Genomic DNA, 22,039 nt, shown 5'->3' on the forward strand with positions numbered 1-22,039 from the left:
TCTGATTACTTTTACTACTTAAACAGTTGTTTTTTTCATGGAAATGGAAAAAGTTGTGACTTTTTTTTACTTTAGAAAATCTTTTGAAACAATCATTAGGCCTATACATTTTTTCATGTAGGAAATGAAAAAAGGGGATATTTACTGGCGACCCAGTCTGATCTGTATTTTAACTACTTTTTAAATGTTTTTTCAATTTATTTATTCATGGAAATGATTAGAATTTTTGATTTTAATCATGAAATACTTTAGATTTTTTTGGGAATTGTTTGTAATTGATGAAAAGTAACTTTTTAAAATCTTTTGAAATAATAATGATATCTTTTTGTTATGTAGGAAACAAAAAAAGGCTACGTTTAATCGAGACCCATAACAATTGGTCTGCGACCCAAACATGGGTTACAGTACCAGTGTAGGATGGGTGTCGACCCCTAACCCAGGCGGTGTCACTCCCATGACCTACACCAACTCAGCTACAAGGGGAAAGGGACCGTTCATCCCGGAATGCAGATGTTTAATCTCGAAAAGTAGGTGACAATTATGCCTCAATTTGCCGGGCCGCAACGAGCCATAAACCCAAGTGACAAACATAAAAAAAAATGACGCTCCAGCTGCCATTAAACGGACAATAAAGTTTCAGAAGCGTGGAATTGAACCTTGACACTATTCCCAATCTGGACGCACTGGCTCATGGCTAACCCATTAAGACCACATCCAGACTAGAGAGAGAGATGTCGGTCCGTACTCGAAACGCGTTTAGAGCTTTTGTGTGACGCTGTAGTATGATCAAAGTAGGGCGTTAATTTACGAAAAAACTCAAAAAGTTACAAAACACGGAGATAAGAGGTTTCCGACAGCAAGGAAATCACTTAAACGCCATTTCACTTTTAACATTTTACTCTGAATTAACGACGACACGGTGGTACCATCACTGTCTGCCAGAGTTAGCGATTTGATCCTCCACAGAGACGTCCCCTGCTCGTTGTCACACCACAAAAACCTTGGCAGCGGACGAGACGGTACCGGTGATAAAACACTGTCCCCGTTATCTGGCATTATCACACGTTTGATAGCCGACAACCTGGCGGATCAACGCGTCAGTGTGTCCAGCTGGTGCAGGCTGTGGGCCAGAGGATCAACTCCCTGCCTGCATGCTCTCTCGTTGTAAATATCACTCACAGTCTACTTATTGGGTGTTTTAACCTAATTAAGACCGGGAAAGCATCTTTGTCATTTGAAGATTTCTTTGGCTATTTTAGAAACATCCCCCACCAAGGAGGAGCAAGCACTTACACAAAACAAAAACCGAAAGCAAAAGCAAAACAAAAAACAAAGAGAGGGAAGAAAAAAACTAAACAAAAAAACACATAGGGGGCACAATACAAGTTGTATTACAACGTATGGTAGTAACAGTATTACTCTCTACGATGATGACCTAGCCTGGGACCAGACAAATCTGCCAGTGCAAAAAAAAAATTGCCCTCTGCGATTTGGGTCTGGCACCCGCTCCATTGTGAATCAATTTCCTGCTCCAGAAGTCTGGGGTGACCAATCAGGGCCCAGTATTCAAATATGGGAGACTGTAATTGGTAGTTAGTCGTAGGTCTAACCAATTGCATCCATTCTCCATTCTTTTGATCCCGCCCCTTGGGAAAAAAATGTCCTCATAGAAGCACCAGACTCATATCCACGCAGTGATATAGTCTGGCCACGCGAGGCTAATGATGACCATCCATCCATCCATACATCCATACATACATACATCCATACATATATATATATATTTTTTTATTCTCTTCTCCCTTTATTATCATTATTATGATTATTTGATGATCTACTGACTTAAAAACATCAAACGTTCTAGATTACTTTATTCTTCCCGTAGGATTTTCTCCTGGTTTATGCCAGCTGCCCTGCCACATAAAAATACATACAAGGTCTCTGTTTCAAGTATTGACAGCTGACAGTTGACAGTACAGCAAGTGGGGGAGTGGTTAGGGGCGTGGTTAGGGGTGGAGTTAACACCTATGTCACTCCCATTTTCACACCCATTTTCAGGGCCCCAGAGGTGTTTTCTTTACTTTGGGGTTTCTGGTTCAACAAGTTTAAAATGATCACATCTTCTTCAAATATTGTCCAATTTCAATGAATGACCTGAAAAATTACCATGGCCCCGTTGTGTCTCAAACCACTGTGAGCGGTCACATATATGTAAGTATATTATTGGGTGACAAACCCAACCTCCTGGCACTGCCACTGACCCAAGATCCAACCATAGAACTTAGACCTGTTTATGTCAAATGAACGTCAAGTTCTTGACATGATTTATAAATGGAGACTATGTGAGATTAAATTTTGTTAGTGTCCCAGGTGTAGCGTATCTAATCTTCTCCAGCGGTAATGATTTCATCACCTCCTAGATCCACAGGAGGAAGGAAGGTGGTGTTATAGATTTCTAATTCATAAGAATGCGACGTCGAATGACTAGTGAAGCAAAGGCCATAGCGTTTGACTGATTTGAAGGGTAATATTCGGTGGGGAGTACCCCAAAGATGGCAGCATATGGATTGGGATTCATTATCATGTTGAGATTATGTGAGAATGTTTTTTAAAAAATTGGTTCCAGATGTCTGTCAAAGATAGGACGTTTGACTGATGTTTTGAAGGCTTACAGTATATTCGGTGGGGAGTACCCCGAAGATGGCAGTACAGTATATGGATTGGAATAAATTATCATGTTGAAAATATGTGAACATTTGACAAAGATTGACAGGACCAGAACACATGTCCCATGTAGTTGCGGGGCTGCGGCTACATCAAGGGCACTTGGGAGTCTATGTTTGTATACGTTTTAGCCAGTTTCTCCTTTGAGTAGTGTAACCGATAAAAGACCTTGAACTGAATAAGACCAAAACAAAATGATGAAGTATGAATACGCTCAATACTATGGTTCCAGATGGCATCTGGGATCTCTTTAGATATGTCTTGCTCCCATCCTGCGAAGGATTCAGAGTTAAACATTCGTTGGAACTTTGACTTAGACGAAAGATGTGGAAAATGAGGGGAAATACTGTATTGCAAAGCTACGAATTTGAAAATGTATTTAAAAAAAGAGTGTTAGGAATATTGTAGTTTAATGTGAGAGTAGAGCAGTGTTGATTTCATGGACTAAAACTAAGACAAAAAATGTTTGTCGACTACCTTTTTTCACTGACGAAAACTAAATAAAAACTAAATAAACTAAGACGAAATATAGTGATAATTTCATCAACAAACACAAACTAGACTAACATGCTAGTGGAGAAGAGATCCAGTTGAACTAAAAGACAAGTCATTTTATGTTTGGTTGAGCGTGAGTGTTGCACTCTGAAAATAGCAGATCTACAAGCTCACAACGCGTCGTGAGCTTATAGATCGGCTATTATCAGCATGCAACCAAGTGTAAAATCAGCCATTATGACCCCATCAAGGCACCGCCAAAATACATTTTAGTCGACTAAATCAACTGTAGATTTAGTCGACTAAAACCTTATGATATTTAGTCGACTAAAACTAGACAAAAACTAAAACATTTCAGATGACTAAAATATGACCAAAACTAAATGGAATTTAATTCAAAAGAGTATGACTCCAACTAAATAAAAAAGTGCTGTCAAAATCAACACTGGTGTAGAGAAAGCAACAAAAGTATTATCCACAAAAAGTTTGCGTAGACAATTCAAACCATTTCTCCTCCAGAGCTGGAATGCAAAGTCGGACTGTGATGGAGGAAAGAGATGATTGGAAACCAATGGAAAGAGATGACTTGTTTGATTGAGGTTAAAATGTTTCCTGAATTGAAACCAAATTTAAATAGACTGTTTAACAATGGTATTGGAGATTTGGGTGTTTTGGAGTTTATGGCCATATTCTTTGATGTAGTTTAGCTGCTGTTAAAGCCTCACTACTGTATGTAACTTCTTTTGGTCCAATCTCTATGGTAGAGTATGTCAATACAATATAACTTATACAATTGGGGTGGTTGTATTTTGTCTCCCTGTTCTTCTATTGAGATTTAGATTGTGTCAAAAGTCTCATCTAGACACAGGATCTGACACGAACCTTGACCTGATGGTCAAGATTCAATCAGCATGATGCACTTTTGCTCCCAATAAGTGATGTCCGAACAGGTGTTTTCCACCAGGTGCCAATTAACGGCAAAATGTCTGTTGTGACATCACAGATTGGGTGTGGCCAGACATTTGCTGTGGATTTACCCTTTAAAAGCTCATGGGTCATGACTGCAGTATGTGAGTCAGTGGACACTACAGTTTACTACTAAACCAGTGGTTCTCAACCAGTGGTCCTTGAGGGGGTTCCAGGTGGTCCCCAGCTAAATGATGAAGAGTTGGAAACCAAATTGACCCTTATAGATCTTTAACTCTTGAGTGTGTAAAATTATTTTACTCTCTCAAGAGTAAAATTATTGTTAAACATCTGCAATACTTTTTACAAGAAGTCTACACAATTAGAGGATGTAGAAGAATTGTTATTTTGATCAACGTTTGCCTGTTACCTCTCCTATGGTACCAACATCAATACAGCATGGAATAGGCTCTATGCACAGCAGCCATATTGGGAATGAATTGGGCCCCTGCCTTACTTCCTTTACAGGTGTTACCAATAATACTAATTAAGGCTCTGTTCCATTTAGTGTGGCATAGTGGTTGTCTTATTTTCAATGACCCCCTTAAGTATGAGAGTGTACAAATGGAACCAAATGGACCCTTACGGGTCCATTTGGTTCCATTTGTACACTCTCAGAGTTACACACCCACCATAAGGGGCCATTTGGGAACCAAAATGGAGTGTTTCTAGTGAGCCAACATGCACGATATCAGCTCCCTGACCAGAATGGAACAGAGCCTTCATTAGTATCATTGGTAACACCTGTGAACGAAGTAAGAAGAGGCCCAATTACTTTCCAACATGGCTGCTGTGCATAGAGCCTATTGTGGACACAATCTTATCCAACGATAACCCTTTGGGTTCTGAGAGTCTAAATCTCATCAAATGGTGGTTCCGTGGCTCTAATGCCGAATAAAGAATGGACCTTGATATGAAAAGGGTTGAGAACCACTCAACTAAACAGTACTTGTGGCAAGAAGTGGCCAGCCTGCTGAAAAGCTGCATCTATACTGCCTGAAAGACTGTTACATAATGCAGTGGTTCTCAAGGATGTCCAGGGACCCCAGAGCTGAATGTGTTAGGCTGTGTTTGTGAGCGTCTAGACCAGTGGTTTTCAACCTTTCTCATGTCAAGGACCCCTAATTTGATACTCATTCAGCCGCCGACCCCCATCTGAAAATATTTTGTGCCAGGGACCCTCAGAAGAGAAGATTTGTGTTCAAAAATTAAAAATATCTATAAAATTCTTCAAACACTTTCAAGATGTTTCGAAAAAATGTTCAAAAATAGCAGATGTACAAGCTCGCAGCGCGGCACGAAGTGACGCGCTGTGAGCTTGTATATCCGCTATTTTTTGAATGGCCAACGTATACAATATGGATAAAGGGGTGAAAATGTATGAACACCTATTGCTGGGGACCCCCTGGAACGCCCTCAAGCCAGGACCACTGGTGGTCCCCGGACCAATGGTTGAGAACCACTGTTCTAGGCGGCCATTTTGAAATAGCTGATGCATTCGTGATTAAACAGATTTTGTTGCTATATTAACTCATTTTGCTGGGGACCCCCTGGAACCGCCTCAAGGACACTTTCTGGTCCCCGTACCCCACTTTGAGCACCACTGGCATAATGATGACTCACTCACATTTGTACACACTTATTTGGCCACACAAAAACATGAAAGATGAAACATGAAAGGCATGAAAGAGCCTCTCTCTTAACCCATTCAATCCAGGAATGCGTCTGATTTATTTGGCTATTTAAAACAAAATCTTGGTAATATAATCTTTGATATATATAAGTATTTTTTAAGCAAACATTTGTGACTCAAATCTTTGCTTCTGGGGTGTCCCTGGAACTAAACAATTTTGAGATGGGTGTCCGCGGCCAAATACATATCAAAAATGTTTGCTAAATCCTAACAGTGTGTTGATATATCAGTGCTGCTCTAAATTTTCCATGTCAAGGACCGCCAAAATGATATGTATTTGGCCGCGGACCCCCATCTCAAAATATGTTGTTGCAGGGACCCCCAGAAGCACAGATCGGAGTTTAAAATGTTCGCTTTAAAACACATATATTCAAAGATTTGCACACATTTTCCACGATTTTTTAAAAAATAGCCAAAGAAATCTTAAAATGACACAGATGCGTTCCCGGTCTCAATGGATTAATGCTCTGAGGAAGGTCTCTCTGCCGAACAAAAATATTTTTCGTTCTTTTGTGTGAGATTAAAGCCAAATGAAGAGGTGGAAATGCAACGTTGTCCTCTTTGAATTGAAGCTTTGAGATGCGTTTTCTTTTTTCCTTTTTATGTCAATATGTCCAAAACCATAACTTTTCAAGATTCAAATTCAAAATGTCAAATTTACGGACAAAAAACACAAAAAGTTGGAGATATGGAGATAAGAGGTTTCTGCCTGACAGCAACGATATGCTTTACGGGCCTTCAGCCCAGTGTTGAAGAGCAACCTCTTTCACTCCATAATGCACTCCATGTCTGTTTGATTGAAACCCTCACCGACTGTCTGCCTACGTACCTGTCTAGTGAGTTCCTGTTCACTCCCTGAATTATTACATAGCGTGTGCGGCCGTGTGCATTATGTAATAATGCGTGTGTTTGTGTGTGTGTGTGTATGCGCGCAGACAGAGAGAATGAAGGACGAAGAGCGAGACAAAAGGGGAAGCGAGGCCAGACAGACAGAAAGTGTCCAAAAATAGAGGAACAGAGAAGAAAAGGGATATGATGAATAGTTGAGTGAGTGAGTCGTGTTTATTGTGTGTGTGTGTGTTTATTGTGTGTGTGTGTTTAATGTGTGCGTGTGTGCGTGCGTGGGGGTCGCAGACCTTGCCTCACTGCAACAGCTAACCGCAAATATGGATAAAATGGCTCCTGGGAGACTGTGCCAGCAATGGCTAAAGACTCTTAAATGACGCTGTTGAACTTGTTTCTCAAATCGACCACCTCACAGACGGCTCTCCACTTCGACACACAGTTACCGCTCCCATCTCAGAGGAATTGTGACTTTGAGGTGTTCAGATGATACCATCATCATCACCCCTAATGGCTAACTAATTAGAAATCAAGGCTAACCTGGGTCATGGCGATCTAATGACAGCTATCACCTTCCCTGTTGGGTGTCGGATGATCCAAAACTTGTGGAATTCTGGTCCACCGTGGACAGGAGGAGCAAAACATCGAAGGATTTGAAAACGAAAGTGATGTCGGACGCGCTAATAACCCCCCAAAATCCGGAGGAGCCTTGCTTTCACGGTCGGTTCTCGTACTGAAAGATGAGATCAAGTCAGCTTTTGCCCTTCTGTTTCCGGGGAGGTGACTGTCGACTAAAACTGTGACGAAAAATGTTCGTCGACTACCTTTTTTCACTGACGAAAACGAAATAAAAACTAAGCCATGCTGACTAAAACTAAGACTAAATATAATGACCAAATAAAAACTAGACTAAAATGTTAGTGAGGGACTAGTGGAGTCAGAGATCCAGTAGAACTAAAAGACAAGTCATTTTATATTTGGTTGCACTCGGGTGTTGTGCTCTGAAAATAGCCTATGTACAAGCTCACAACGCGTTGCAGTTGTGAGCTTCTAGATCGGCTATTTTCAGCATGCTACCAAGTGTAAAATCAGTCATTACGACGCCATCAAGGCACCGCCCAAATACATTTTCGTCGACTAAATCAACTGCAGATTTAGTCGACTAAAATCTTATGATATTTAGTCGACTAAAATCTTATGATATTTAGTCGACTAAAACTAGACTAACAGTAAAACATTTCAGATGACTAAAATATGACTAAAACTAAATGGAATTTCATTCAAAAGACTATGACTAAAAATAAATAAGAATGTGCTGTCAAAATCAACACTACGGCCTGCGTTGCTATTGGACAGGCGTTCAGAGGACAGGTGACCTCACCTCTCCACAACACGGGGGGGGTTTAACCCATTGAGACCTGGAACTGTGTCATTTTTAGATTTGAGCTAAAAAGCATTATTTTACACTTTGGGCTATTCAAAAATAGCAGATGTACAAGCTCATAGCGCGGCACCGAGTGCCGCGCTACGAGCTTGTAGATCTGCTATTTTTGAAAAATCGTGAAAATGTGTGCAAATCTTTGAATATATACATTTTTAAAGCGAACATTTTTAACTCAAATCGTTGCTTCTGGGGGGGTCCCTGGAACAAAATATTTTGATGGTGGTCCACGGCCAAATACATATACATTTTGGGGGTCCTTGACATGAAAAATATTGAGCACCACTGATATAGAAACATACGTTTTTCAGATAACTGTTGAGATTTAGGAGACATGTAGAATCGGCTTCAGGTCTAATGGATTCTCAGCACAGTGGCTGGAGGCTCAAACTTATCCTACAGCTCTCATGTCTCTTCACTTTTCAATACGCTCACAATTCCTCAACAAGACAGCAACCATGTTTCTGTTTCTAAATCAAATCTAAATGTAAATTTCAACTGTGCTAAAACATAATGGCACTTGTTTAAAGACGCACTGAAGTGACATTTTCGGTCATTTTATTTTGAAGGTTCAGCCCGAAACGTTGGCTCAACGACTCTAAACCAATCAGAAGGTCCCATCCCTTCAGGCTATGGGACGTTGGATCTCAATCACTTCAGCCGTGCTGGCACACGGCTAGTGTTTGTTTACAAGTGAGAGAGAGACGGCCAGTGAAGCACGTTTGCTACTACCTGGCTTATTTCGAACCTATAATGTTTTCAGATACATATTTTAGTGTGCAGATGAAGTTTAAAATGAGTAATACACTCATCTTCAATGAGATTCAAAACGGAGTATCTCTGTAATTAAAATCAGCTGTGTTTGAAGAACGTGCAGCTATGGGAATCAAACAGGTGCATGTAATCAAGATTCATTTATATTCGTGAAGGCTGTATTATGTCATCACGCAGCACGTTTTCGTTTACAGGAAGTAATTAAGATTGGCTTTTTAGGGACTTTAGATGTAAAAATTCACAAAAAAAGTTTTTTTTTTCATTTTTTTTGGCATCTATTGTTAGGTATGCCCATATGATGACCACGGATATGCTCTAAAAGTGTGAAAAACATATTTTTCATTTCACTACACCTTTAAAGGGTAGTATTACCTATCGTATTTTCCAAACCAAAATGAAACCCTAGCATTTTGGAAATTAAAATACGTATATGTTGTACATCGCACAGTATGTGTTTTTGTGGGGGATTACTTTCTGGTACCCAGGGAGGTGGAAAATGTTTTTACAGCTTCACCCAAGCTGATGGCTACTCAGATGGCTTTGATGAACACGCGGGGGGAGCGGTTAGGGGTTAGGTGTCTTGCTCACGTGGACTGAGCGGGCCGGGGGTCTTATCGGCGACCTCTCGACCCACTCAGCTACAGCCCATTAAACCAGAAAAGGTTGGTTATAATTTGGGCGAGTGTTTGCAAATGTTTATTGGGAAAATAATCATCTGCCGTCTCTGAGAATATCGGTCAATCTGCAGTCAATATGACCCGTTGAATCTCGGACACATGAGCCAAATACTCAATGTATTTGATGCATTTAATTTGAAGATTGTTTTTCATAGCCAGTTGTGTTTTATACCTCCAATACACCAACAGTTACAATAGCCATTTAAAATGCAATCATCACCCTGCCTTATGGCCGGGATCCATACTATTAACTAGCCAATCACACCTCAATCTGTTTCTATACTCAGTTGAAGATAAGATTCTCGGAACTTAATAGGCTCTATGCACAGCAGCCATATTGGAAAGAAATTGGGCCTTACCAATTATACTGATGAAGGGGGGTGGGGGGGGGGGTCCATTTGTACACGCTCAGAGTTAAGTGGGTCCATGAAATTTAAAAAGAGAACCACTATGCTGCACTAGATGGAACAGAGCCTTAATTAGTATCATTGAAATTCATGGGTTCTGAAAGTTTCAGGTTTTGGGAACGTTCTGGTTTAGTTACCCCACGACAGTCTAAAACAGTGGTTCCCAAACTTTTTAGCTTGAGACCCAAAAGAGAAATGTGATGTCTCCCTGTGACCCAAACTAGTAATAATAGTGGACATGTGAGCTTGTAGATCAGCTACTTTCACTGCTTCTTAAAAGTTTTTTTTTTTTTATTGGAATTTCTTTCTTTTCTTTTATTCATGCATTTGATATCTTTCGCGACCCATAAAAAAGGCTCCGCGACCCACAAATGGGTCCCGAGACCCGGTGTTTGGGAACCACTGGTCTAAAAGAGCCATACAGTATATGTTTACCTCGTCTGACAGCTCCCCGAACACTGAGAGGACATCTACCAGCAGACTGGCCGTGTAGAAGGACTTGATCATGTTCCTGGAGAGATGGACAGAGAGCGGAGGAGAATAACGTTAGGAACAACACTTCTACTTCACAAGCAAACAATTCACTAGTTTTTTTGCTTGTGAATATAATGATAGAATTTGTTTATTTGAGAGGGACAGATTATGTTAACCCCATTAAGACCGGGAACGCATACGTGTCATTTTAAGATTTGGCTATTCAAAAATAGCAGATATACAAGCTCATCTGCATTTTTTTTTAAAGATTGTGAAAATGTGTGGAAACCTTTGAAAATATATACCTTTTCAAGCAAATATGTTTTACTCAAATATTTACTTCTGGGTGGGGTCCCTGGAACAACATATTTTGAGATGGGGGTCCGCGGCCAAATACAGTTTTCATGTCACGGCCTTGACATGAAAACCTTTGAGCACCACTGACATAATGTTTTTCAGAAAACTAAGGATTCAGAAAAAAATTGATTTATGTTTAAGTAAATATTTGAGTAAAAAATGTTTGCTTGAAAAAACATGTATATTCAAAGATTTGCAAAAATGTTCATGCTTTTTCAAAAATAGCAGATCTACAAGCTCGTAGCGCGGCACTCGGTGCCGCGCTACGAGCTTGTAGATCTGCTATTTTTGAATAGCAAAATAAATCTAAAAATGACACTGATGCGTTCCCGGTCTTAATAATAGGTTTATGAACAAAGGAATTCAAATACAGTACAATATTGTGAATGAGCAAAAAAGGACAGAAAGTGCCAAAAAGGCACACGCCTTCTTCAGGGTGTTGCTCAGCAACACCCTGAAGAAGGCGTTTGCCGAAACGCTTTGGTGTTTTTTAATGTTCTGTAAGCCCATTGCCCAATAAAGGCTTTTTATTTTCAAATCCACCTGAGTGCCTGGACCTGGATTTTTGTGCCTTTTTGGCACTTTCTGTCCTTTTTTGCTCATTCATTGTATTCCCTTTCATGAGCACCGGTGGTTTGAGGGATACCACTAGCGCTCCTGCCATCTCTCTCTCTCACAGTACAATATTGTATTGTATAAAAAGGAGTCAGACTGTTGGCTTAGACAATTTTCAAATGCTTCCAATCACACAGTCTGTGCAACGGAAGGCGCTGAAATGGATTTGAGAGTAAAGTGGATGCCCACCCTCCGCCCCACTTCTGTTTAGTATTTGCAAATCAAATTCAGGATGCGTAATTCCAGACTCTATGTAGCATTCAGAGATTGTGGAATAGTTGTCTGGCTACGTGAGACTAGCAAAGACAATAACCAGGCATGCAAACAGCCCCGAGGTGAAAAAGGTGACAACATGTTGTTTTCTTTCGGGTCAGGTGTCACACAATTGCCGTATTTCGGTTCAAAAAGGTGACTGTAGCTGAAAAGTGACACTTTTGCATGTCTGAATAACACTTCACAGGCAAATAATTTACTTGTGATACAGAAGTATTATAGAATATTTTTCCCACTTAACTCATTCACTGCCTGAATTATTTCTGGCCGCGTTTGCCCACTGCCAAGATTTGTCATTGAAAAAAAAGTACTCAGGAGCCGAGATACAGAATTTTTAAGCTTTAAGTTAACAAGGAAGTGGATGGGAGTCTAGATCTCCTGGGTCTTTGGGTCATTTTTTTTTTAAATTATTATTATTATTTTTTTAAGTCGTTTTAGTCGTTCTAGGCAGGCATGGCTTATGGGACAAAAGTCGTTTTAGTCGTTCTAGGCAGTGAATGAGTTAAAAGACAGTCTTGTTCATTTTCATCCCATTTTTTCGCAAAATCAATGAGTGTGTGACTGGCAGAACCTGGATAACAAAACACATGCTCTCTCTACATGCAAATGATGAACATATGTAAACTGTACTGCTTGTTTTTAGCTCTCCACGCACATGTATGTATAAACAGGATGTAAACATACAGCACAATTTAAATGTCACTTTAAAGAGGTGTAATAGAATGTGTGTGTGTGTGTGTGTGTGGGGGGGGGGTACTTTATGCCTTTCAGAGGTGAGAAGCGTATTAAATCAGTAAACATGGTGATCACAGCAACGGAAGCAGGGGTGAGAAAAACAAGCCATAAAACTTCCCTCCCTTCTGGGTACCTCAAAAAAAACAGACACACACCCAGGGTCTCCCCCACAGTACTACACACACACACACACACACACACACAGATGCCCGCCCACACACACACACACACACACACACACACACACACACACACACACACACACACACACACACACACACACACACACACACACACACACACACACACACACACAGAAGCGAAAGCTAATCTTTAAAAGGACACCATCACTGCAGTGTTGAAGTAGCGATGCACCATTAATCGCCCATCATATCGGCCTTAAAATGCAATATCGGTATCAAACTGGTATGAAAAGAATATATCGGTTTTAGCTGACATTTTATTTTATAATAATTATGTTTGAATGTGAAGCTGAAAAGGCCTTTTGTGGTGATGAAGGAAGGCTGCAGGTTTAATTAGTGTTTTCATGGGGAAGCTTTCAAAAGGGTCAACAAGTTGGAACATTTTGTAATAAAAATACTACAGTCAAGCTGTTTGTTGGGATATGAGCCAAAATGTCAATATGGTGCATACCTAGTTTTGGAATAAAATTCAAATTCAGTGTTTATAATCATTTTTGAGAAAGGACACACTTTGAACTTGTTTTTATACAGATATTTGACATCGGTTATCCACCATAACAGTAATCGGCATCGGCCAGAAATGTCTTTCACATCCAGTGGTGGAAAGTAACTAAGTACATTTACTTAAGTACTGTACTTAACTCATTGAGTGTGCCAGATTATTATTATTTTTTTAAACGTTTGGCTAATTCTGGCACTCAATTGTACTATCTATGTATACCTATGTATGTAAAAGAACAAAAACGAATAAACAAAAATGATTTCTATATTATTTTGTCCCAGTGCCAGAGTTTTTTCCACAGAAAACAAAAAGTGCTTAGGAAGCGAGATACAGCCTTTTTCTTGGGTTCTGAACATGTTTTTTGTTTTACTATTTTTTTCAAAAAACACGTCAAACACGTCATTGGCACGTTGAGCCATAGCGGTAAAAACACGTGAAACACGTTAATGGCACTCAATGAGTTAAGTAAAATTTTGAAGTATTTTTCGCTTTACTGGAGCAATTCCAATTTTACTTTACAATACTTTTACTTACAACTCCACTACATCTCAGAGGCAAATATAGTACTTTTACTCCACTACAATTATTTGAAAACTTTAGTTAAAGCTCACAATGCGCCGCAATGCGACGCATTGTGAGCTTGTAGATCTGCAATTTTAAAAACATTTTTATACATGTGAACTTGTGAAACAGGACATTCTGCATAATGAGTACTTTTACTTTTGAACACTTCTACTGTATGAACCACAGCTTTGGCTTAGATGTGGCCCTAATATGCACAATATGTTGTTGTGGAAACGAGGACAAAATGTGTTTGACGTCAACACACACACACACACGTGCGCACGCGGCGCACACACACCCACAGCACGCAAACACACACGCACGCACACACACACGCGCGCACGCACGCCCACACACACACAGAAGGTGGGAATTATCAATAGGTTGCTTGTACGCAGGGTGTGTGAGGAACAGAGCCGAGCACCGGTCTCAACAGCCTGGAGGAAGTTTCTTGTTCCTGTACACACACCTATAAATATTCACCACTCTACGTCAGCGCTTCTCAAACTTTTTCTCATGTCAAAGACCCCCCCCCCCCCACCACTGTAACTTCAAACTCCATTTCAACCACGTTAGATTCATTGAAAACACCCGTCCTTGCTTCTGATGATATTGTCCTTCTAATACGTGAGGAGGCCATGTTTTTCAAATTACGTTTTTTCCATTCATTTTATTTTTATTGATTTATTATTTCATTTTCCCAAATAATCATACAAAAAGAAAAGAAAAAAGTAATTGAAAAAACACGGCCCCCTCAGGTATTAGGACAATATCAGTCACCAGAACCAAGGACGGGTGTTTTCAATGAAATCTATCAGGGTTAAAATGAAGTTACAATGTTTTTTTATAGATATCTAATATCTAAATACTGAATCAAATAACTGTCTGGGGTGCTCTCAAAAGCCCAAGACATTAAAATGACCCCAAACATGTTTGAAACAATATATTAACAATATCTTTCTTTACATTAGCACAAATAAATCCTGCTTCTCGACAAATCAATTAACCAAGATTATGTTGATTACAGATTCTACATTTCGGTTTGGATATATTTTCGGTTAACTGCAGAGCCCTGCAAGTGTATGTATTAAATACAGCGTGTGTGTGTGTGTGTGTGTGTGTGTGTGTGTGTGTGTGTGTGTGTGTGTGTGTGTGTGTGTGTGTGTGTGTGTGTTGAGAGAGAGAGAGAGTGTGACAGAGACGTGTGTGTGAACAGAAGTGACATAATCCCACCACACATGCCTGCTGGCTGTTGGCACTTCTTCTCGTAAAGCCACAGTTTGTTTTAGTATTGCTTTCTGTGGAACATTCATACAACCCACTTCTGGTAAACCTGCTTCTGGAAGTCTGCATTTGAACGACAATTAATAAGTGTGTGTGCGTGTGTGTGTGTGTGTGTGTGTGTGTGTGTGTGTGTGTGTGTGTGTGTGTGTGTGTGTGTGTGTGTGTGTGTGTGTGTGTGTGTGTGTGTGTGTGTGTCAACAGCACTTCCTGTGTTGTGTATTGAAGCATGGTTTTGGCTATAATATGAACTAAGGCTTGTGTGCCTGTCAATAAAAACTAGACGCAAATGTTAGGGAGTTATACAACTGGAAGAGAGATCCGGTAGAACTAGGAAAAGTCATGTTATGCTTGGTTGGGTGTCGCGCTCCGAAAATAGCTGATCTGCAAGCTCACGACGCGTGTGAGCTTGTAGATCAGCTCTTTTCGCATGCAGCCAAGGTATTACGACGCCATCACAGCCCGCCAAAATCAAGGGGCAAGTCTTGGATATTTACGATGAGCCCAACACGGAAGCTTATGAATGGCCAGAGTGGCGCTGTTTTACCCTGCGCCGACCTGTCAGAAAGAATTAATTTTAACGCGAGTGAATGGTTTTTTTGACAAACTTTAGACTAGATTTTCTTACCGTAATAAAAATTGTCATAAATTCTATATGCTTCCAGTCGCTAGTTTAAAGTCTCCTTTCAATCATCAGGATATGCGTTTTGCTAAATTATGGTCCCATTTATTTTCAAATTGACGATAAAGTAGGCTATTCTCTGGGAGGGGCGGGATGATTTGATTGACAAGCTACACAACCAATAGCATTCATTCCCCGCCCCCGCTCTTGATTGACAAGCTACCCAACCAATAATGGTCTGGTCTCATTCTGCAGGATATGACGCGATATTGAAAGATGGCGGACCTACAGTCTTGGAACAATCGGCTTCATTTTCGGTCTGTAGAAAGCAGGGGAGTGGCTTTGTCCATCTCATTTATACAGTCTATGGCCCAAATACATTTTAGTCGAAAAAAATAAAACTGAATTAGTTGACTAAACTAAAACTAGACTGATGACAAAAATATGATTAAAACTAACTTGTATTAAAAAATACTATGACTACAATGGAGGAGAAAAAATTGCTGTCAAAATTAACACTGCTCTATTGGACTAGCCCTGAAGCCTGAGTTATACACGCATTGCATCGCCTTGTCAGCTTGTAGATCGCCTATTTTCTGTGCGTGACACCCGCACACAACTAAGGGGCCGTGTCCAGAGGGTAGTTTTTTTCCTCCTAGCTGAAAATGCCAGGCACTCGCCTAAAAAACGCATCCAAACGCCCAAGTTGAAATTATTTCAGCTCTCAGCAAGCAGACATAAACGCCACACATGAACGCGCGAGCGCAGAATAGATCGTCGCCTCGTCACGCTGCTGGCGTATCCAAAACCGCAGCGCTCCCATTGTAAACAATTCAAAACATACGCTACACTCAGGAAAAAATAAAGCAATGTCTTGGTGGACACAGCAATAGTTATGCCAGTGGTTCTCAAACCTTTTCATGTCAAGGACCCCCACATTGATATGTATTTGGCCACGGACCCCTAAAGTGTTTGCCAAGGGACCCCCAGAAGAGAAGATTTATGTAAAAAAAAATCAGATGTGAGCTTGTTAAAAGCTGGGGGTCCCCGGACCCCAATTTGAGAACCACAGTTATACTGCTATAGGCTTAAGACTGCCGGGGACTTCCTATGAGTCACCGAGCTTTTAACTCTCTCCATCTGTATGCGTTCATGACCCATCAGTGCATGTCACCAACTCGACTTCTTCCCCAGAATGCTTTGCGCCTTCTAGCCTCACAGCTTCGCCGCTTGGTCGTGATTATGTGTTCCCTCTCCTCCTTATTGGATGAAATTGGATAGAATTTGACGGGTCTAACGGGGTGTGATATGATTTAGTAAATGTTTTGATTGGTGTGTGTGTGTGTGTGTGTGTGTGTGTGTGTGTGTGTGTGTGTGTGTGTGTGTGTGTGTGTGTGTGTGTGTGTGTGTGTGTGTGTGTGCGAGTGTGAGTGCGTGCATATATTGTCAAGGATGTGGGCTACGCAATACGTAATAGTTGCTTTAATTCTCTCTCACCCCAAATGCTGTCAATTCATTGTACATTTAATTTGCAATGTTCCCGGTCATAATTGGTATCAGCCTCGGAATGATGGGAGACCCTTAGGCTTGAGCTCTAACTGTGTACAGCATCAGTGTGTGTGTGTGTGTGTGTGTGTGTGTGTGTGTGTGTGTGTGTGTGTGTGTGTGTGTGTGTGTGTGTGTGTGTGTGAATCCCAAATTATATTTTGTGGTACGATTGCATCACTCGCCAACATTCTATTGTTTTGGGCGAGTGTCGCAGTCATACAACAAAAGCATAAATGTGGCTCGACTCCAGAAGACCAGGCACCTTAGTCCTCTCAGGTGGGTTCCAAAGTTCGGAACCAAATGGACCCTTACAGGTCTGTAACTCCAAGAGTGTACAAATGTGTCCTCCATAACTCTTGGAGTTATGGAGGTCTATGGTAGGGATGTGCAAAAGTGACCAAATCGAATATTCGATTATTCTGACCCATCCCTAGTTCATGGTCTAATGCATTGATTCTCAAAGTGGTGTCCGGGGACCCCCAGGGGTCAGTGAGGGAGTTCCAGGGGGTCCCCAGCTAAATGATAGATAGGAACCAAATTGACCCTTATGGGTCTGTAACTCAGAGTGTATACAAATGGAACCAAATGGACCCTAACGGGTCCATTTGGTTCCATTTGTACACTCTCAGAGTTAAATTAACATTGATTTTACAATATAAATTGGGGTCCGAGGGATAGAAATGCCATTAAATGGGGGTCCGTAGCCTAATGCATGTCAAACTGGGGGTCCTTGAAATTAAAATGCTTGAAAATCCCTGCTAGAGCCGTAAAGATCTTCTCTTATGGGGGTCCTTGGCATATCTTTTCAAATGGGGGTCCGCGGGCTAATAAGTGTCAATTTGGGGGTCCTTGACATGAAAAAGTTTGAGAACCACTGGCCTAATGCATACTAAACTGGGTGTCCGTCGTGGAATTATGGATCAATCAGCAATCGATGAGGCACATAGGATTTGAGACAATATTCTAGGTGATGATGGTTAATGCTTTATGTATATGATATCATGGGGAGAAATACAATAACACTCAGGTCAGTGGTAAGGTGGTTCTGCCTCGAGCACATGGGGCAGAGATCATCGTTATACTGAAGCTGCTTCAAGGACATACTGAAGCTGCTTCAAGGACAGACTGAACCATAACAAGACAGGCTGTACCAAAACAATAGCTATTAGGCCTAGTGCAGACATTTGGACTCTTACAAGCTGCCAAACATCATAATGTCTTGTAGAAGTATTATAAGCGATGGTAAAATATAAAGGTTAGATATAAGCACCCATATCATTTATTCCTCGGTGTCCTTGACATTAACCCATTGAGACCTGGAACTTGTGTCATATTTTGATTTGAGCTAAAAAAGCATTATTTTACACTTTGGCTATTCAAAAATAGCAGATATACAAGCTCATAGCGCGGCACCGAGTGCCGCGCTACGAGCTTGTAGATCTGCTATTTTAGAAAAATCGTGAAAATGTGTGCAAATCTTTGAATGTATATATTTTTAAAGCGAACATTTTTAACTCAAATCTTTGCTTCTGGGGGTCCCTGGAACAAGATATTCTGATGGGGGTCCGCGGCCAAATACATATAATTTTGGGGGTCCTTGACATGAAAAAGATTGAGCACCACTGATATAGAAACATAGGTTTTTAAGAAAACTGTCGGGATTTAGGAGAGATGTAGAATCGGCTTCAGGTCTCAATGGGTTAAAACATTTGAGAACCAGTGCATTAATCTTAGACTCCTGACGTGGAACAGAGGGCTTCCACAAGGACGTCTCCTAGGAGAGATGATGGACCAACACAGACATCGCTGCCACTACAGACCCAGTATCCAGGGTAGGAAACCTACTTGTAACTTGATTATCCAATGACTACAGTGAATGATGGATCACCAAACTCACCAGACCCTCAACCATATGTTTGTTTGTTTTTTTACCCCCAGACAAATACGATTTGTAGAACAGAACAGGACATCCAGACATTGGTCTCGTTACGGGTCAAAATAATGTTTAAATATTGTACAGAACGAGATGGGAGAGAGATTTATGAAAGCAGGTAGAAAGAGAGACAAAGAGAGTGAGAGAGAGAGTTGTATTTCTATATTTAAAATTGTAAATAATATGTATGGCTAATAAATAATGAAGTACTTCATAATAATTTAAAATAATAATAATAATAATAATAGCCTTATCCCCAAGTCAACCAACGGGGTAAATGGTTGAGTCGCTAGAGAGGTATATATCAAACCTACAGCTAAATAATCGTAATAATTAAATGTATTAAGTCCAGTATACTAAAGAGTTGGAGATGGGGAGACCCCTGTTACTGAGCAAACACTCTATAGCAACGCTTAACTATCACAATGTAGAGCTTTAACAGTTTAACATAAAGGGCTAAAAGTCAAACAGAAATGGAATTTTAATTCATAATGTTCCAATGTTCAATGACAAACACTCTTAAATCGTTAATCGCAATTATTTGAGCGATAAATCGTCAAGTAAAGTTTCATTATCGTGACAACCTGCTGGATTGTGGTCAACTTTTTTCTACGTGACGCACAGGACACTGTGGTTTGACACGGATGAAGCAGGTGTAGATCGCCTGGCGTTTACTCGCGGAGCCATTGTCTGTGTGTTCACACGAGGAGCGCGGTGCGACGCCACCCCGCCGATCAAAGCGAGAACGCAGGCCTTGTTGTGTCGCCCCCCCCCCTGTCTGTTTTAACCAACAAAAGAAATCACGTACAGAACCTGCGAGCGTAACAGCACCGGTGAACATGCAAACCTATGCTGAAGCTAGAGCATCCAAGCTACTGTAAGTTACACCGTCATTGATGTGGCTTTGAATCTGAAGTCCTAAAAGCATTCACATTCCATTCCACTCTAACACACACACGCGCACACACAGCTCCTCCATGAACACAGAGCTGCTTTCATGGTCACGAATCTGCCACTGCCAGTGCAGAGGTCAGCATTTCTACCATGGTCTACTCTGGGCGCTGCTCTGTCTGTGTGTCTGTGTGTCTGTGTCTGTGTGTGTGTGTGTGTGTACGTGTGGGCTTTTGTGCACGTGCGTCGAGCCATTTGCATGTGTGATGTCAAAGCCTTTACGTCAAACCTCACAACACCCTCTGCCTGTTCCTTCTCTTAATGTTTGTGCGTGCGCGTATTTGCGAATCTCCATGTGCCACTCACTCTCTCTCTCTCAATCGCATACGCGCCTAGACACATGCCACATGTATTTAAGGTATATCCTGTAAAAGTTATAGTATACGTTACTAAGTTACATGATAACAGAAACTGTATGATGGAGTTGGAGAGTGTTGTCATATTGTATGCGGGCAGAGACAGTGGATGAAAGCGAGAACTCATTTACAAACGGTCAGGACAATTTAATAGGATTTTGTGCACAGAGAAGGCCTCATCACTAGCCTCCTGCAGAGCCATGCTGTAAACATTTTTAGTGGAGGGTTGTGGGGTGAGGAGTTATTTGAGGTGTGTGTGTGTGTGTGTGTGTGTGTGTGTGTGTGTGTGTGTGTGTGTGTGTGTGTGGGGTGGTGGGGGGGGGGGGGGCAGGGAGCATTGCTGTGGATGCACTGATGTGTCAGAAGGGGGTTGGATTCAGTCCTGAAGGAGATGGGGAGACAGTTAAGTGAACGGAGGATCGGTGTAATATAGGGGTGTGCCGATACACTAATTTCACCAAACGATACGATACGATATGCACTTTTTTTATTATGAAAATATATGGGGGAGGAAAAAAGTAAATGCAAACAAATAATTCTGTTTTTGCATTATTCAGACATGCAAACTTGTAGCTTTTCAGCTACAATAGCCGTTTTCAATCCAAATAGGGCAATAGTGTGACACCTGACCCGAAAAAAAAACATGTTGTCACCCTTTTCACCTCGGGGCTGTTTGCATGCCTTATTATAATGATTGTAAAAAAAAATAGAAAAAAAATTCGAAACGATATTTTCCCCCCCCAAAACGATACATATCGTCACGAAAACGTATCGCGATATATCGTGAGACGATATATCGGCACACCCCTAGTGTAATATGATCGTATTTTCGCACTCTCCTCCAGGATCCTAGCGCACGCACACACATGCACACACATTCACACACACACACACACACACACACACACACACACACACACACACACACACACACACACACACACACACACACAATACTATAATGACATGGCCAAAATAGGGGTGTCTGGTCCAAAGTGGATAAAGAGTCTCTGCTGCAAACCATGACCTACATGACCTACATTTCTGGGCTGGGTGGTCCTGAGGACACAGGGGGGACGCGTCTATTGTGCTTATGAGCATACAGGGTTAGAAGTTATCAGCTGTGCTATTTCTAGTGGTGGACAGTTGTTGTTTTTTTAATTACTTACAGTAACTAAATGTAGCAATACAAATATCGAAGCTTATTATGCCCAATTTATTAATATTTAACACATTGCCTGCCTAGAACTACTCAACTCGTTTTTAGCTTTTCATCACTTGCCTGCCAAGATCGAGTAGTAAAAAAATATTTTTTCAAAAAAAAAAAAAAAAAAAAAAAAATTTGACCCAAAGACCAAGGAGATATGAATTTTCGAAGATCTTTACTCTCATCCACTTCCTTGATAACTTAAAACTTTAAAATTTGTTATCTCGGCTCCTGAGTACTTTTTTTTTTTCCATTGAAAAATCTCTGGCAGACAACTGCAAAAAATCTGAAATAATTCTGGCAGTCAATGTGCTAAATGAATTGTCACAATAGAAAAAAGTTAACAAAAGAGCAAAATAAAGAAAACCAAGTATCGACGATGCTGCAAGTCTTACATA

General features: G+C 40.8%; 1 protein-coding gene across 1 annotated transcript in view; it reads right to left on the bottom strand.

The window, feature by feature from the left end:
- vta1 (vesicle (multivesicular body) trafficking 1) overlaps positions 1-22,039 on the bottom strand; it is a 131,833-nt gene that overhangs the window by 53,444 nt on the left and 56,350 nt on the right. The window contains exon 4 of the mRNA XM_084082502.1: positions 10,456-10,531. Within this exon, the coding sequence (XP_083938628.1) occupies positions 10,456-10,531 (76 nt within the window). The remainder of the gene's footprint in view (positions 1-10,455; positions 10,532-22,039) is intronic.

Source organism: Gymnoscopelus microlampas, assembly GCF_963454915.1.
Source record: "Gymnoscopelus microlampas genome assembly, chromosome: 16".
NCBI lineage: Eukaryota > Metazoa > Chordata > Actinopteri > Myctophiformes > Myctophidae > Gymnoscopelus > Gymnoscopelus microlampas.